Genomic DNA, 17,882 nt, shown 5'->3' on the forward strand with positions numbered 1-17,882 from the left:
GACGATGCGACAGACTATTAACCTACAATCAATTAAAGACTTTATTCATTTGAAACAAAGGAGCTAGTTACATTGTATACAGCGACAGATGGTGAAACAGCTGTGTGGGTGAATATAAACAATCAAGTGGCCGTGAATCAAGCGCATGGTGAGTAGTGAGTACCGTGACACTTGAATTAAACTATGATTTAACGCTGACTGATTGATCCGATCGACACCTGCGTAGCAAGAAGACTCGGACAGCGGCTCCCTCTGGTGACTATAATTTTTTTTTATATATTTATGTATACTTGCTGTTATGTATGTATATGACATTACAGCATGGGGTCCTTCAAAAAGGGAGTATTAAGGTTTCTTAAGAGTCGGCAACGCGCGCGTGACATCCCTAGTGTTACAGGCGTCCATAAGCTACGGTAACCCTGTTTACCATCAGACGGATTATTATGCTTGTTTGCACTATAGTAGTATAAAGATCTACTACTAGCTGTATTCTGCAGTTTCGTTTGTGGTCATATTGTGATGTTGAATAGCCAATAACTGTTCTTAATAAATGAGCAGTATGCAAATAAAAAAAAATCAAATCCGACTCGTATTTCCAGAGATTAGCGCGTTCAAACAAAAACAAAAAAATATGATTTATTATATTACTATTAATGTACATGAAAAGACTCAAAGCTATGCAAAAGTATGCATTATGTTAGGCCTTAGAAGGAAAATGATTAAAAGGTTCTAACGAGAATCAGTATTTTTCCTATCATGTTTATGATATTGTTCACATTGAAATATATACATAAGAATAATGAAATACAAATTGTAATATAGTGATGATCACTATTTATGATTAAAAATTATTTAATAATAAAAAAATAGTTATCTCTGCTTGGGTAAAATTTTGCAGCGTATGTAGTTGGTAATAGTGAATTCATAGTGCAGAATATGCTTTTACTAACCCTGTTATGCAAGCTAGGTAACCACTAGGTAGGTACAAAAATACCTTTAAATTTTTATTATAGAACAATTAGCCGAATAGTGCTTATTCAGATTATGTGGTAAGTATCTTATACAGCAGTTTTAAAACGTTCTATTCACATAGTGTATTTAGTTGAGATGCGGAATTTTTAAAAGGTCATTCTCTAAAACAATCCAAAAATCGATAAAATTTAGAGATAATCTAGCTGGCTGGATAATGGATTTCTAAATTATCAACAATGACTAGTAAAAACTCATTAGTTTACGAACTGGCACTGAAGTTTTATTCCATTATATAAATTATTTATGCCTATATTCAAAGTTGAAATCTGATTATAATCTGTTCTTTTGTTGTTTTTGCTTTACCAAATCTAGTTACCACGATCCGTATCACTAACTTTGTTGAGTTAATTGCTAACAAAATTATAGATTCTTGTTTGTAGACTTGAAAATTGAGGTTCACTAGTCTCTAAAAGAGTACAGATTGATCACAAAAAATCGACTTCGTGAACGCACACACTGGCTGGCAACGAACTGTTTCGTAGATATATTACATTGCAAATATTTAAATTTACAGAATAAAGAATCGCGTATTCACGTGTACATTTTGATTTGCAACTTGCAGTTTTTTGCTTTGCAAAGGTAAACAGCAGATTCAATCGTCACGAAATTAATGTGTGGCTAATATGGAAGCAAGCCCTGTTTTTTGCAAAAAGAATCGTGATAATCAGTTCAGAATTGGCGAAGTAATACCGTAATATAGTCGTAAAAATATTTATGACAATAAAAAAAAAAATTGTCCGATCTTATGAGGTAGACAGAGAATATCGGATGACATTGGAGTCGATTCTGAGGAACCATTTCTCTAACCTATGTCTAAAAATATAATTGTAATCTAATGACACAAGTCTAAGGATCAATATTAACTTATTTTTGCTGACTATATTGCTAGCAATATACCCCATCAGGTCGATCTCCACGTGATTCCCCCTGGAAACCAATGACTAATTTATCGTAAAATTCGTCACGATTGGCTAACTGACCTGCTTTTTCATCCTCACCTATCATCTCTCACTGGTGCCCCGCCAGTGTATACCGATAGCGCAGGCGGGGTTACCATTCCGTTATCAACCATTAAAAATATACCATATCAAGTCAGACCTTCTCGTGGAAACTATTGTGGTTAAATCTTTATGAATACATTACGGCGTTACAACTGACCTAACTTCATCCCCACCTATCATACCTCACTGGTGTACCACCAGTGTATACAGATAGCGAAGACGGCATTAATATTTCATTATCATGTAATAAAAAATTAGTTACCTACATCTCTCTTCATTTCTTTTTTTTTCAAAACATTTGTATGTAAATTTTTCTACCAATCTACAATATACTGTCTAATCATGATTTAAATACATTAATTAAAAAAATAATTATTACATGACGAATACAAATTTGAATTCAATTTAAAAGTATTTAAAATACAATTATATCGTTTGTCTGTTTGACGTAATGCTTACAATTTATATATCTTATAAAATAAGTAGGCAATTCTATTAACCTAAAAATCAAGTAAATTGGCTGGCCTAAAGATAACGTGGTACAGAAACACGGATCGAATAAAACATCGTATTGGAGCCTCGCGAACTCCTTCGATTGTAACTCGTTATACCGGTCCTGGCAATTGTAGGTTTCTTGATGACTGGTAGATACATCTTCCGGGTAGACGTGGCAGATTATTCAAACGCTAGTCCGTTTTTGTGCTAAATGTCGCCATGGTAACGATTTTAGCATATTATAGATTCCAGGGGGAGAGGAGGGAGGGCTTGGTCCCTTATAAAGGCGTCTATGTACTATCCACAGATGTTTGTGCTCATAGCTGCAAATTCCATTCTTAAACCCGGTGTAAGGACTAGATTGGAGTGGGCACGGGCCACCTGACAGGCCTCCTGGAAAGGAGAATGTAGTTAGTAATGGGGTCTAGCAGCTTCATTGCTAGCAATATACCCTGTCAGGTCGACCTCCTAGCGGTTCCACTTGAAAGCCGCCATGGTTGATTCATGAATTCATCACTATGAGTTAACTAACCTTTTAATCCCACCTATTATCCCTCACTGGCGCTCCGCCAGTATATGACGAGAGCGCAGGCGGGGTTACCATTCCTTATTCCCCATTAAAAAATCTATCCTTTTTAATAAAATGTATCTATCTAGAGGAGGGTATTATTATTTTACGCTAGTGCAAGTGGGACTACTAGTCTATGTTCACCAATAAAAAAAAAACTAAAGTACCCTCAAATACTATTAACGGTAACGAGGGAATTAGTAATAAAATAATAGAAATAAATGTCGTATCGTACCAAGATGTAAAGAGATTCGTTGAAAATCATAGTGAGTGCAAGAGCTCAACCATCAAGTGCGCAGCTCTTAAATAGAAAAGAAATTAATTAATCTAAAAAAATTTTTTTCAAGTCGGTTCCTCATATATACTCAAACAGAATATGAGTTTATCCCTGTATGAATTTTTACTTAATTACCTATCTAATATATATAAAAATTTTATAATTTTTTAAATATTTATTATGAAAGCGAAATGAAACTTACATAATTCAACAATATTAGTATAAATATATGTACAAATATTCCGTTATGCATTCCCTTAGAGATACGATAGATAGAACAAACGAAGTCGCGGATACTTTGTTTATCTGATATAATAATATACCATACCACACCTATTCCCTTAGGGTATGCAGAGGCAACGCCGTCTTACCTTGCTTCTCTTAACATTCATTATATTTTATATTCTCATATCTCATATAGATTTATATATGCAATAGAAGAGTAATATCTAGGGACATTGTATGCGGAGTACAAGCCAGAGGGCCTACCATGAAAAGTTTTCCGAAATTTCGGAGCCAAACGAAACGTAAATTTGATGTTAAAATTACATAATACATGCCGTTTGAAAATATTAAAAAAATTTAAAATATCGTTCCTTTGGACTTTTATAATAAGATGTATTACGAACAAAATATTAAACTCCATTTATTGGTAAGATTTTGGTATAAACAAGAACACGAAATTGAGTCCGAAAATTTGGAATTTCATGTCATGGTAGACCCACTGATGTATTCAATGTTATAACGCGAGTTATATCAAATTAGCGAGCCTGTTGCGCATTGTAAGTGCATGTACATTACACTCACTACAGTTACTGCGCTATACTACTACTTATATACATTAACACTTATCTGTAAGAGCTGTATACACCTCTAATTGATATGTTCATATAGCCTTAAGCTTAGAAGGGAGGAATGAAATGTTTTTGTTCAAGTAAACTTAGATTTAAGCATTTTTTAATAGTAATTTTTAATTTCTTACTTATAAAATTGTACATTGTCAGCTTAATTATTGTAAGCATATTGTTGGTGTATCTTTTTTAAATAAATAAAAATAAAATATCTTTACTAATACACTTTCCATCAGGTTTGCCATTCTAAGTTGCATAAAAAAATATATAATAAAATTAATAATTAGATGACGTCTGTACATGGGAGATACTTGTATTTAAGAAATAAATAAGATTGCTCCACAAAAGAAAAAATAAACTACAATTTCAATTGTGGTAAAACCAGTTACTGTAAGTTAAAAACTAGACTACTGAATCGATTTTGATAAAAATTTCATGGGACTTAGAAGAATAAGAATAAATAATAATATAATATATAATAATAATAAAGAATACAATCTTTAAGTTATATTCTTTCAGATACAAAAAAAAAAATCAAATTGGTTTTATTTAAATTTAGTTATACCAACGGAGGCATGAGATGATGAAAATAAAAAAATTAAAACAAATTGAGAATCTCTTTCTTTTTAAAGTCATGTAACTTGTGAAAAATAATATAAGGTGAGGTAGTATGTTGGAATATAATCAATAGACGCCAAAACAATAATTTTTAGAAATTTTGTTTGTCTGTCCGTTTGTTCTGTAAACATAAAAATCACCACAACTTTTTCAACAAAGTTGGTTACTATTTTCACAGTTCTATTCCAGTCTGGTGTACGTTTTACTTAACCCATATTAAAGTGCTCAATTTAATTTATTTTCTACCACTAAAATCCACGCGTACGAAGTATCAGTAAATTGTATGTAAGTAGTATTAAATGTATGTATGTAAGTAGGTATTATAGGACATCTGTGTACTTACTACAACTACACGACAGAGCTTCAATCCTGTTACTTATTTACAAATGCTTCTATCGAGCGACAGGGAGATGTTTACAGAGTAGTTGTTGGTACACATAAAACACTATTATTGACATAGTTTTACAACATTTGATCTATACGATGTCAAACATTTACCGTTGTATTTATAAATTGCTAGCGGAGTCACAGAGGTCAGGGTTCAAATCCTGTTGTTTACAAATACGTTCACACTATGGACAGTTTATATATCATTGACATAGTTTTTTTTTATATCCTTACTAATATTATAAATGTGAAAGTGAAATTATTTGTTTGTTAACTCTTATCGCTTTAACGGTTCAACGAATCACTATTAAATTTGGTATACACATATATGGAATGGAAAAGGTAATAGACCTACCGTAATAGAAATTCCGAATTTTCGAACTCAATTCCGTCTTTATGTTCATATCGAAATCGGCACCAAATTTTCGGACTCAATTCCGTCTTTTTGTTCATATCGAAATCAATCTTGTAAATGTAATTTAACATTTTGTTTGTCATAAATGTTACCATAAAAGTCCAAAAGGAACGTTACATTTTTATTATTTTTAAACGGCATGAAGTTCGTTATAAATCATTAGCTCCGAAATTTCGGAAAACATTTCATGGTAGACCCTCTGATCACAGGGACGAAGTTGTTAGTAAAAGCTGGTATTATATAAAATGTTGAAGTCTTTATAAGTTATCAAGGAATTAAATTTCACTATTTATAAGTCTTCAATATAGTCGATAGTTTTAGTCGTTAATTATTTAGTTTCACTGGGGTAAAACAATAAAATAATTTTATCGACAAAATTAAGGCTTTATTTAGGAATCAATAAAATTTAAAGCGCTTTCGTTTTTTATTGTTCTATTTTTTAGCCGAATTCAAAAAGAAGGAGGATCAGGATTTTGTTTGTATTTTTATATGTTTGTTACCTCATAACTCCGTCAGTTTTAAACTGATTTGGAAAATTCTTTTTTTATCTGATATATACTTACAGATTGTTCCCATAGAAATTTTATCGCAATCGGTTCAGTGTTTAGTTATTAGATCAAAATAACTTTTTTTTTAAAAAGACAAAAATAAAGTTTTTATAAGAGAATATTTAATTTTTTTTTATTATATTCATGCTACATCACGACCACAAATCTCATCTGCATCTGTATCACGAAATAAATGTGAGCTCTATTTACATACGTTTAAACAACACGACTAACAATAATACGACCTTTATGTCTAACATATTTTGCCACAAGGACAAAGGGCATTGTACTGTGAACGTGTGTTGGTAGCATGTTATATTTTTCTATGTATACGTCAATAAAATCAATCTATAGAAATCACGTATCTATATAATTACGTATAGAATTTACACGATCATTAAAGTATTAAAATCTTATAACGTCTTTATTATTATTATTACGTTTGGATGGGAGGGAGCTGTTAGTATTGCGGACTTACAGTCTCATTGCTAGCAATATAGGGTATATTCAGGTCAGGTCGACCTCCACGTAATCCCTCCTCCGTTTAACAGATGGGCTAACTGACTTGCCTTTTTATTCTCACCTATCAACCCTCATTAGGCGGAGGGATTTGTTAGTAATGCGGACTATCAGTTCTATTGCTAGTAATGTACCCTGTCAGATCGACCTCCATGTGGTTTCCCCAAAAAATCATCATGCTGAATTCCAGGTAAATTCGTCACGATGGGCTTATTGAACTGCCTTTTCATTCTCACCTATCACCCATTATTGGTGCCCCGTTAGCGTAGGTGGGGCTGCCATTCCATTATCATCCAAAAAAATGCTACCTTTAAACGACTGTTCGCATTAAAGCTGAAAATTAAAAAAATATATTATCTGTCATATATATTTTTGTCAAGAAATCATAAACGAAACGTCAAGATTGGTAAGGGCAGCCGCGCTTCAGTCCTCATAAAGGCAAGCCCAAAATAACTGGCAGAAAAGAGTGTTCTGAATTACGATCGTTCACCGCACCATACCATACTTAAGAACGTCATATTATATACTTAGGAATAGTGGAGTAGCCCAGAACTAGGGGTTGTTTCTTTTTGGTGTCCACCATTGGGGGATTCTGCCAATAGTTGTCACGCTTAGCAGGCAGGTTGGCAACCGCAGTTACGCTTTTAAAGATATTTTAAGAGGGACGCTGCTGCCCATCCCTCGACCATAAGTTCTCTTAGTCGCTTCTTACTACACCCACGGTAAAAGGGTGGCCTATCCTATGCCGGGATCACACGGCAATTGATTATTGTTAATAATCTAAATATTTCGAAATTTTCAAGGTCATAAATTGACACTTACCAGAGGGAGACTGTGCAAAAGTCGATTGCTTGGGTACCTCTGTCCTATTCGTGTTTCTACCGTGAAACAGTTGTGTTTGCATGGCTGTGTTTCGGTTTGAAGGGTGGGATATGGCGTGAATTTACAGGGTACAGAGGAATAACATCTGAGTCCTCAGGAATGGCAATGCAGGGGGGTATCATAGGCGAAACAGCATACTCTGTTATGTCCATGGTACTGCTCATGTCTATAGGCGACGGTTACCACTTTCCATCAGGTGGGCCGTCAGCTTGTTTGTCGTTCCAAGTTGTATAAAAAAAAACCACTCAGTTGTGTCATTTATTTGAATTCCAAGTCTTTAGTAACACGTTCAATTTCTATTCAGATTATTAATTATCAAGTCAATGGAATGTAACGTAATTAATAAATTTATAGCCACGATCATTAACAGGCTTTTATAAAGACCTTAATTATACAACTTACTTATAATAAATTGCTTTCTTATTCTTATAGTCCATACCTGAAAAACAAGAAAAAGAACAATTAATACACAAGCATTCGAATAGACATAAGTATTATTTCAAGAAAGACTAAAGGAATTTATGTCCTTCATATTTATTATAATTAAGGTTGTGTTCCACAAATAAAAAAATAAAACTTCAATTGTGGCCAAACCAGTTATTTTCATTTAGAAAATTAAATGTAATTTCATAAACTAATTATATGGGTTTATTAGTAAATGAATCGACTTTGACAAAACTTTTATGGGACCAATCTGTAAGTATATTTTTTTTATATGATTTAGAATGGCAAACAAGCTGACGGCCCACCTGATGGAAAGTGGTAACCGTCGCCTATAGACATGAGCAGTACCATGGACATAACAGTACACACACATACTGTTCCGCCCATGATACCCCCCATGCGTTGCCATTCCTGAGGACTCAGGTGTTATTCCTCTGAACCCTGTAAATACACGCCATATTCCACCCTTCAAAACGAAACACAGCCATGCAAACACAACTGCTTCACGGTAGAAACACGAATGGGACAGAGGTACCAAGCAATCGACTTTTGTACAAAGTCTCCCTCCCTCCCTTTCAGATAAAGAAAGAGTTTCCAAATCGTTTTACAACTGACGGAGTTATGAGGTAACAAACAGAAAAAAATACAAGTGAAGTGCGAACGTCCTTCTTTTTGAAGTCGGTTGAAAATAATAATTGCGGGCGAAATTAGAAGTGAAAATATTTTTTTTATAATATTTTACAAAATATGGTGATGCCTACGACAAAATAATACCTACAGGATTATATGGGATAATATGGGATCTGCATAATATATTTCTTTTAAATCTTTTTAATCTAAACGATTAAAAAGCACGACAATAGAAGGGGGGGGGGGGGGGGGTGAAGGATTGCCAGTTAGATGAATGTAAGTTATGTGAATGAAGTATCCTACTTAAATAGAGTGTAACAGCCCTATTACTAGCAATATACCCTTTCAGGCCGACTTCCCTCTGATTTCCCCTGGTAACCATCTTGGTTAATTCTTGTGGAATTCATCATGAGCTAACTGACTTGACTTCATACTCACCTATCATCCCACACTGGTGCCTCGCTAAAATATACAGACAGATAGCGTATATAGCACGGCAATAGTATATAGTGGGGGGAAGGGATTGTTAGTAATGCGGACTATATTACGTATTATAAATAAATTTCGGAACATACAATACTTGTTGTATTAGTAGAAAATATAGTTTACAAATATACCTACACGTGTGTGTGTACTTAGGCGTATCCCGTTGCTTAGTCTACGTGAACATAATATACCCTATATATTAGAACATAAACTATCTATGCACCAAGTTCATCCTTACACGCTTGAGCCCAAATGGTCACATATAGTGCGGTTTCAGTGAAATTTTCTCCCACGAACAATCTGGTTTGTAGAATGAGCTACCTACCGAGGTTTTTCCTAGAGACTACAGTATGGGGTTCTTCAAAAAGAATATATTAAGGTTTCTTCAGGGTCGGCAACGTGCACGTGACAACCCCAGTGTTGCAGGCGTCCATAGGCTACAGTGCCCGTTTACCATCAGACGTAGCTGTATGCCATCTTTGTGGTATAAAAAAATCATTCAAATCCAGCCGTTTAAACGTGATTAAATAGTAAACATGCAAACAACTTTCACATTTACATTATTGGTATGATAAGTCGGCAAAGATTCACGCCTTTCCAGCACACAGTTGGTTAATTAAATAATTAATTATTGTGCTCCCAGATTTGAATATACTTAAGTCAAATAGCAGTGGTAACAAACCTTTGATACAAATATAGCTTATCTCGATTATAGTTCGTGGCGGAACGATCAAAACATTTCGCGGAAAGCCGACACGTGCATTGTAATAATCCCACACTACGTCTCACTCTTTTAGATTGTTTTGCACTTCTTGTGTGGTATAATAAAATAAATATCTTATTGGATACATTTCAAGCAAATTCCAAAATGAGAACATTCTCTCGCATTTTTTGTGGCTATGTTACGCGATTTCATCGCCTATTTTTAATTTATTTTAATACTGGTTCTTATCTGTTACTGCGTTTTAGTGACCAGGATATGTTCACTGCCCGAGATAAAAAAAATAGCCTATATCCTTTTCTATCCTATATAGTACATGTATAGTAAATTTCATAGTTAAGTTATTAAGACGTTATAAGGTAACAAACAAACAAACTCATTTTCACATTTATAAAATTAGTAAGGATTTTTTATTCCAATCGATAGATCTCATGTTGGTTTCGTATTAATTTTGAGATGGTTTTAGCTATGATTTTTTTTGCATAATCTATTTGTAGACTCAGTTTCATGTTCTAAATTCAAATTTAGAGTATATATGTGTATATAAATATACCATAGATACAATTTATTCAAGTTGTTTACGATTGCGAAGCAAAATGTACTTAATGTTATGTAAATATTTAATATAATACTATTAAAAATTATGTATCGTTTACATAATGAATTACGGCGTATTAAAATTCTATTATGATGCCTTTATCTTAATTAATATTATGAACTTATTGTTTGTTTATATTTTTAATTAGACACGTAATGAACTTAGAAATGTTGACGACCTCTGCTTTTACAGTGGTCTCAGTTCATTGACGGGAATCCATAGAGATCCGGGAATTCGAAACATGTGAACAGGAATTCCAAAATTTAATTTAGATGCCACAATGCAGATAGAAAAAAAAAATATTTGGCAAACATTTTATTGTTTATGAAGAAAAAAACAAATTTAAAGAAATAAAAAAATACAAATATTGGTTATGAAAATGAATTTTGTAGGGAAAATGTTTGAGTAAAAAAGTTAATATTTGTTTGCTTACAAACTAGGGAAATTCGGTATTTTCAGTATTGTGATAATATGTGTCAAAATAAAATAAACATTGTATTTACAATCTAAGATTGTTATATATGTTATAGACAATATTGCTAACAGATTAAAAAAAAGGCAATTAAATGTGAAGATTGAAAAAGCAAAAATTACGTATCTAGCGTAAAATTTTTTACTTACACACTACAGAGACTAATTTAGTTTAGTTTATAACAATTTCACTTTTAATGACATCGCTTTTGACCGGTTAACAATTTTTCTTTATAACATTCTTACTAATAAAATGTGAAAATAAGTATGTTTGTTATTTTACAGCGCCTTACTGGCCTAACCAATGACTATGAAATTTTTAATAAGATACGAGTATAAACGGATTGAAAATTGGTACATTCGGTAAATTTGGGATAGAGAAGGCTGGCTATAGGCTACTTTTTATTCCGACTAGTAATATATACCTTGGTCAGGCGGACGAAGTCGCAGGTAAAAGCTAGTATACTATAACGTACAGATTGTTTTATGTCCTTAATAAAATTATAAATATGAAATTGAATTTGTTTATATATTACTTCTTGGCACCTTAAGGGTTTAATTAATTGTTAATCGAATGTTGGTATACATGAAGTATTTGAGATGAAAAAGGACATATACTACTTCTATCTAAAAGGTATTGTCTATAATAAGTAATACAATAAAGCTGTTTTTTTTTTTTACAAAAAACGCAGTTGTAGTAGAATTAAATAGACCTGTAAATAACTTAGCCGTCTATTCAAATAATAATTGGGTTTGTCAATAGAATGTTCGCATTATAGCTACGTAAACAGCCTATTTTTACCATGCGCACCATCGTTTGTTCAAATTTATGATTACTGCGATGTGAGCATAACGTATATTTTCCATTGCGCGCGATTGTACCGAATATTAAAAATACACGATAGACCCCAGGCCTTAACCTAGGTTAATGAGAAAAAAAAAATAGATCGTAGACAATTCCCGCCATTCGCATTCGAATTTTGAATAAACAACAAAATTATCGTCGTCGAATAATTTAGTCATAATGCAATGAATCCAACCATGAAAACATGGTGACTAATAGTAGTAATAGCGCGGTGTCATTGCCCTTGCCAATTTATCACCAAGGATGATACGCTTTAGGGGGTGAATGAATTCAAAATAGGTGTCAATATCGATTAATTGCGTCGGTTGAACGAATCATGTGGTCATTGAAACGTAAAAGTAATTTCAATGGCTGAAGTGGATATAGTTCTGATATCCTGCTAATGGGCAGGTGGGATAAAAACCAAATGCAGTTACAGACTTTGCAGAAGTGGTGAGGGTTTAAAATTCTATTTATATACTTATTGACTTATAACGATTAAAAGATTTGAGTTATTTTAATTATGATATCTACTTTATAATTAAGTTTATAATATAACTAGTTAAAATTAAAATAGATTCCAAGGACGCTCACATATACATATTATATTAGAGCCTTTTGAATTAAAAAAATAAACTCCTGAAAAGAGGAAATTAGCCTACTATTAACTAATTAAACCGAGCACAATATTGGTATATTGTGTCCCAGAGAAGGAAAACCTGAAATAATCCCTATCCCAAGCCGTCTGGGCCGCGTGGCATTAATATAAATATGTAAAAAGTATATGTACAAATAACGCGTTGCAACCTTTACAAAGTAAAAGTTATGAGAAAATCCGATGAAGCGCAATAGAAGTCAGTCATTTTTATTATCATTAAATCGCTAAATTAATATTTTGTTATCAATTGAGTACATTTCCTAATTAATTATCAGTTTAATTATATTATTTGTTTATGTATGTGTACAAAATATATCTTCAAAACAAACATTGTTTTCTAAATTGGCCTGTCTGTTATCAAATTTGTGATTATATTTACTTAAAGCAATGTATCCACCACCGCACCAGGAAGACATCGTAACCTTTGAGATACGAGCATATTCCTATTTATAAGGCCCGCAGTACACCTGCCATTCCTCCGGTGTCGCGGGTGCTTATAAGCGGTGCCAGTCATTTACCATCAGGTGAGCCGCATGCTCGTTTGCCACTATATTGTATAAAAAAATACATAGCAACTATTAGCATTTTTTAAAATTACTATTGATAACTTCCTACTTTTTTCTCGCCACTATTTGGGGTCGATGTAATAAATTTTTATGTTTCTTTTCTCATTATTTGCAGTCATATCTGTACATTTCCTTCCTAACTATCTTTCACAAAGTTCACCTCTCTCTTTTTAGGTCTTCCTCTATACATAAGTCACCCTTAACACTTCACTTATAACGTTGTCTCTATTCCTGCAAAATACATGTCCATACCAAGACAAATAATTATTTGTCATTTTAATTTTGTCATCCCCCCCCCCCCCCAACGATTTCAATTGTATGTTGTTATTTTTCGTCTGTCTTCGTTCCAGTCCAACATTCAGATCAATAGAGGCGAGCAGACTGGCACATGATTTTGTAAATTTAATATTTTTTTTTTTAATTTACCGTTGCAAAAAAAAATACAACCTTGACAAGAGAATAATACAACAAAAGGAAAATTTATTTCTGTAAAAGGATAACGCCACGAATGGTACAGACGTTTTGTCCGAAAAATGTCAAAGTACTACTAAGATAATTTTTCTCTGAATTATAAATTAAAAAAATGGAGTTGGCTTTGTTGTCTCATGGCCGCGGGCGTGAACCGTGACGTTTAGTTAGGATGAAGGGTGTTTTCAGAGCCATGGCTGGCGTAGACAAGGAGTACGCTATCCGGGGCAAAAATGTCATCTGTGCCTCGTTTCCACAGATTTTATAGTCCAAAGAGACAATTCTAGAACAGTGAAATAGATTTTTTTTTACATCACAGGGCGCAAACGAGCGTGCGGCTCACCTGATGGTAAGTAACTTTATTAACACTCTCTTTTAAATAGTATTTTTTTATGTTGTTGTGACTATAAATATAATTTTTGTTTTCGAAATTCTTTTTAAAAGTTTGACATCTGGCAAACAGAATGCACCGTAGATATATCCTTAATCTATGGAATAAATTGAGCGAACGGAATAAGTACGAGGTCTGTCCGGAAAGTTCGTATAAAAGTGTTCTGGAATAAGTATATATAACAATGCTTCAGTTCTGGTCTGACCGCCGTGCGGTGCGAACTGGCTTGTCACGCCATCTGTGAAGTTACCTCTTAACGAAAAAATGCTTTTGCCGATCTCAGAACAGTTTATGGGGAGAGAGAACCGTCCACAGTGGCTAAAAAGATTCAGAGAGGGCCGAGAAACGTTCAAGATGACCCACGTTCAGGACGTCCTTCCACTTCACATTCCGACGAAAACGTGGAAAGAATTCGAACTTGTGTTAATGGGGACCGTCGTTTAACGGTCAAACAGGTGGCTGAAGAGCTTAATTTGGGCAAAACCGTGGTCCACGAAATTCTAAGAAACGAACTTCAAATGAAAAAAATTTGCGCTAAGATCGTTCCGTGAGTTTTTGAGTAAAAATTCCATTACGGTGACCGAACACCCCCCTATTCGCCGGATTTGGCCCCGTGTGATCCCAAAAACCAAATAAACATAAATGAGATAAAAAAAGCTGCTGAGAAACCTACAACCAGAGGACTTTCAAGGAGCCTTCTCACAGTGGAAATGGCACAAGTGCATTATGTCACAGGGGGAGTACTTTGAAGGGGATAAAATTGATTTACCTGAATAATTGTAAAATAAAATTTTTAAAAAACTTTTATACGTACTTTCCGACAAACCTCGTATATATGATGGCTTTATAGCCAAATGTCAAAATGCTATTGCATTAATAGAGAGAAACACTGCACTTTCCTTGATAAATCGATAACTGAATTTTATCTCGCAACTCCAACCGTATAAATCAGTACCACTCAGTATTATAAACTATGTACTACATTAAAATATAACCTACACGTGTATCATATTTCACGCAAATCTGTATAGTTTGTGCGTGAAAGGGTAACAATCTGCTATATGTACAATGAGTACATTTATTATATTAATAAGATTAAAGGTATATTTAATTAAAATGGAAACACAAATAAATAAAAATATATGATGTGAATAAACTACATAAACATATAATTACATATTTTATACAGAATAAGATTGATACAAGTCAACAAAAAAATATTTTTTATTTTATTTTTAAAATTTATAAGCTTAGGTATGACTCTCTAACGACAAATAAAATTAATAAAACCGATGCCAGTCTATATGGAATATTTTAATAACTACCATATAAAAAAGAAAATCCAAACCTAAAAGATAATGTTTAAAGTGAAGCATTAAGTGCGAACATGGATAGATATATCATCATATATTAGACAGAAAAGGAAGCAGAAGAAGAAAACAGAAAAGATAATACTATATATGACCTAAAGAAAATAAAAGAGCTATTTGTAGATGTACCATAGATAGAGGGAGACATTGGAGGATAAGCAACGGACGAGGAAGTACTGGTTTCAAACAGATAACGCAATTAACATAAAATTTAATATCTATTTTAGGTAAAACGTAATTATTGTATATTTAATTAAACGTTAATAAAATAGAATTTAAATTCAATTAATTGTATCTACAGTCTATTATTATTATCTGAAGAACACAAAACGCGCCGGTTACTAAATGAAAAATATTACTAGATATGATAAAAATGAAAATAAGAGATATTTTTTTCTATGTATCCTTTTGTCTTAAATTACCCGGAGCGCGCGTGGTTATTTTCCTATTAAATTCTATTTGTGCTTTATAAAGAACGTGATTCAGACTTCGTAGTATTAAAGTTTTCTTTTTATTATATGCAAAGACGTTTGTAAAGCTTTGTGTAAAGATCATATAATCGTAGTCTACATATTCTGTAGAGTTTTGTGCAGAATGTGGTTGCGGATAAAAATTTGTTCTGGTTTTCACTATAATAAAAGTGATAGTAGAATTTGTGATTATTAATGTAAGGTAATCACCGTCTTATTTATGGTCGAAAATCTAACTTAATGACACTGAGGAGAAACACATACTAATCATTAGAAACTGCAAGTGAAATATGGCTTACTTATATGGTATTTATTACCAGTTTACTACTGTAATCTTTTGGAGAAAACAATAAAGAATCTAGTTATCTATATGTGTAGTTAAAATGTAGTTAATTTGTAATTATGTACATTATAATTTTTTTATGCAACTTAGAATGGCAAACAAGCTGACGGCCCACCTAATGGAAAGTGGTAACTGTAGCCTATAGACATGAGCAGTACCATGGACATAGCAGAGTATACTGTTACGCCCATGATACCCCCCATGCGCTGCCCGTTAGGACTCAAATGTTATTCCTCTGGTTTATTTACATTTTGTGGTAGTTTGCATGCGTTGAGAATCAACATAGGAATCTAAAATTCTTTTATTCCATATTATGGTCTATACTGATCTATATTAGTTTCTATTGTTACAATTTGATTTCCTTAATTTTTATAACTATAACCAATAAAGTTCTAAGGTCCAAATGTAACTCATGCTTATTCAAAGTTACTTGAATCAAGTTGCATCACAATCCCTTGAGCGCTCAGTGCGGTACCTTCACATTAAAAGGTTAGTGGCCTCTCTCTGCCAGTGTTCGTTCTGTGCACACCAATACAGATGAATCAGCAGATTTATATTTATGAACGCTATTTATAAATCAACGCGATTTTATATTAAATTGGGTCACGGGATTTGCTTCTTTGTTGTTGAATAACAAGCTTTCAACTTCGCTTCTTTACAAAACATACTTTTGCGGTACGAAGTTGCAAAATAACCATTTATCCTTGTATGCTTAAGGATGCCAGAAGTAGGAAAAGAGTTTTGTATATGGATTCTCAAAAGTGAAAATGTAATGGGTGGATTGTAAAAGATATTATTCACTCGAGGACTGAGAAGAAATAATGGCAGAGGATTCGTTTGTTATTTACACTTACTCTCTTCAACAGTGATGTGTTTGATTCCTGCACAATTCAGACATTTACTTTCGTATCTATTTCTTTATAATATTCCAGATGTTTTCTATGTATTATATGCATATATTTAAAAAAAATGTTTAGTCTAATTTAAGACTTGACATGATGTAGCAGATATATTAAAGATTTTATCTACTTTACGAAAGTATTGACTTGGAAATTAGATTTTTTTGCTTTCATTTAGGTTTTGATGTCTGATTTAGTTGATCATTCAGGCTCTAAGATATGGAGGTGAACTCCTTGTCGGCAATTTCATTTGAATATCAAATTTAGGTATTGTCCAATTTTATAAATAATAGTACATATTTAGTAAATAACAATAATGCTTACGATAAGGAAGTGGGTTGATGATAAACGTAATAACTAACCTACGATAAGGAACCACTTTATTATAGATAACGTTAATTTATTTTCAGAAAACCCAAACAAGCCGTAAGGATTACAAACGTATACAACAGTATCTTATCAAGTTCATTGTAATGGATAACATAATTAAAATAAATCATTCCCTTCATTTTAATGCAAAGAACCATATTAAATATCGAGTTTATTTCAAGTTGAATGTACTTGAAAAAACTGGCAGTTTCTCATTGCATATTCATGATTTAATTTAGCTTGGTACGTGTCACAGTTGTAATACTTACAGTCTTAAGTTTTGTACTGTTGTATTTGTATTATAATGTACAAAATAAGACTAAAAAAAGAAATTAAGATAATTGCATAATTTTGCAAAATATTGTCTCGATTTTCAGTGACAATGCAAGATGAGACTACTTAAATATGATGCATAAACGCAAAATGAAAATACTTCTAATTTTAGCAAGTTTGCAACACTTGAGATAAAAGAGATTGAAACGAAATTGATTGAAAGGAAACGATTAAAGGCGTGGAATAGTATCAGAAATAGACATAAATCGTGATAAAAAAATCTCCAAA

At 32.9% G+C, this 17,882-nt stretch overlaps 1 protein-coding gene across 4 annotated transcripts in view; it reads right to left on the reverse strand.

Moving 5' to 3' along the window:
• Positions 1-17,882, reverse strand: part of LOC113520694 (protein yippee-like) — a 151,357-nt gene that overhangs the window by 51,637 nt on the left and 81,838 nt on the right. Inside the window, exon 2 of one of the 4 annotated variants that reach the window (XM_031910132.2) lies at positions 7,996-8,032. The exons of the other annotated variants lie outside the window; for them this stretch is intronic. Coding sequence (XP_031765992.1) covers positions 7,996-8,030 — 35 coding nt within the window. The 5' untranslated portion in view covers positions 8,031-8,032. The remainder of the gene's footprint in view (positions 1-7,995; positions 8,033-17,882) is intronic. 4 annotated transcript variants of the gene reach the window in all.

This window comes from Galleria mellonella, unplaced genomic scaffold, assembly GCF_026898425.1.
Source record: "Galleria mellonella isolate WM207_F2 unplaced genomic scaffold, CSIRO_AGI_GalMel_v1 utg80, whole genome shotgun sequence".
NCBI classification, from domain to species: Eukaryota; Metazoa; Arthropoda; class Insecta; order Lepidoptera; family Pyralidae; genus Galleria; species Galleria mellonella.